Raw genomic sequence first — 1292 nt, forward strand, 5'->3', positions numbered from 1 at the left:
TCTCCCTCCACTGCACAGGCAAAGGCCTGAGCTCAGTGTGGCTTCGGGGTACCACTGCACAGGCCACCTGCTTGGATTCCTCATGGTTTATTTCGAAAGTCTAAGAGTCTTAGAATGATGTTTAGGAACGTTGGAAAATGGCTGCAAATAGCTAAATCAAACTTAAGAACCACAACTCTGCCAAATTAAAAAAATTTTGAAGCTTTTAAAAAACTTAGACTGAAGTGGGAGCAGCCAAAATGAAGTTCAATCCCTTTGGGACTTCTGACCGAAGCAAGAATCACAAAAGACATTTCAGCACACCTTCCCACATTCGCCGGAAGATTATGTCTTCCCCTTTTCCCCAAGAGCTGAGACAGAAGTACAATGCTCAATCCATGCCTAACCGAAAGGATAATGAAGTTCAGGTTGTGCAAGGACACTATAAAGGTCAGCAAATTGATAAAGTAGTCCAGATTTCTAGGAAGAAATATGTCATCCACATTGAATGGGTGCAGGGGGAAAAGGCTAATGGCACAACTGTCCAACTAGGCATTCACCCCAGCAAGGTGGTTATCACTAGCCTAAAACTGGACAAAGACCACAAAAAGATCCTTGAACAGAAAGTCAAATCTCGCCAAGTAGGAAAGGAAAAGGGCAAATACAAGGAAGAAAAAATTGAGGAGATGCAGGAATAAAGTAATCTTATATACAAGCTTTCATTAAAATTTGAAATGAAGAAAAAATATATGTATTCATGGTGGCCATTGAGTTCTAGGCACACTGGTGACCGTCACTGCCATAGCTGCTCACTTTCTCTGGTAAACCAGAGGGATCTCAGACACTGGGTTCCTCACTCACATCCACGTGGGCGCAGCCCTGCCAGTGCTCAGGCAGAGTTCACCTTACTCTTAACTTGTGTGTCTTCTAATGTGATCTCATCCACTGCTGCTGTGGCCATGTTAGCCAAAAGTCACAGAGAAGATCGGGGATGGTGCATGTGTGTGCATGTGCCTGTGTGTGTGCGTGCTCCTGTGTGCATGTGCATGTGTGTATGGTTAAAATTAAGTCATGCTGTCAGTCACTTGTGATCTCATCTGAAACAGTGTTTGGAAATGGAACAGTTTTGTCCCGCATGCTGATGTGTCCAGAATTTCACTTAACAATAAAAGGAAAATGTGTGGTTACTGAAAAATGTGTATTGATACAGAATTTCATAAGAGCCATGTTAGACAAAACAACTCTTTTTCAACCACTACTCATCAGTTTCTGTAGAGTAAAAAAATCTGTACATATTTTGGAATCTGGAGAAT

At 42.2% G+C, this 1292-nt stretch overlaps 1 protein-coding gene across 1 annotated transcript; it reads left to right on the forward strand.

The window, feature by feature from the left end:
- The first annotated feature begins 239 nt into the window (after window positions 1-239).
- Window positions 240-712, forward strand: LOC105526358 (60S ribosomal protein L26-like). Its single transcript, XM_011962329.1, has one exon. It carries the CDS (start codon window positions 240-242, stop codon window positions 675-677), a length of 438 nt encoding a protein of 145 aa, XP_011817719.1. The 3' UTR covers window positions 678-712.
- Window positions 713-1292: the final 580 nt, after the last annotated feature.

This window comes from Colobus angolensis, unplaced genomic scaffold (assembly GCF_000951035.1).
Source record: "Colobus angolensis palliatus isolate OR3802 unplaced genomic scaffold, Cang.pa_1.0 Scaffold59, whole genome shotgun sequence".
Lineage (NCBI taxonomy): Eukaryota > Metazoa > Chordata > Mammalia > Primates > Cercopithecidae > Colobus > Colobus angolensis.

What these genes read in the sequence shown, in the direction of transcription:
- LOC105526358 (XM_011962329.1), top strand. Translation starts at nt 240, where the DNA reads ATGAAGTTCAATCCCTTTGGGACTTCTGACCGAAGCAAGAATCACAAA.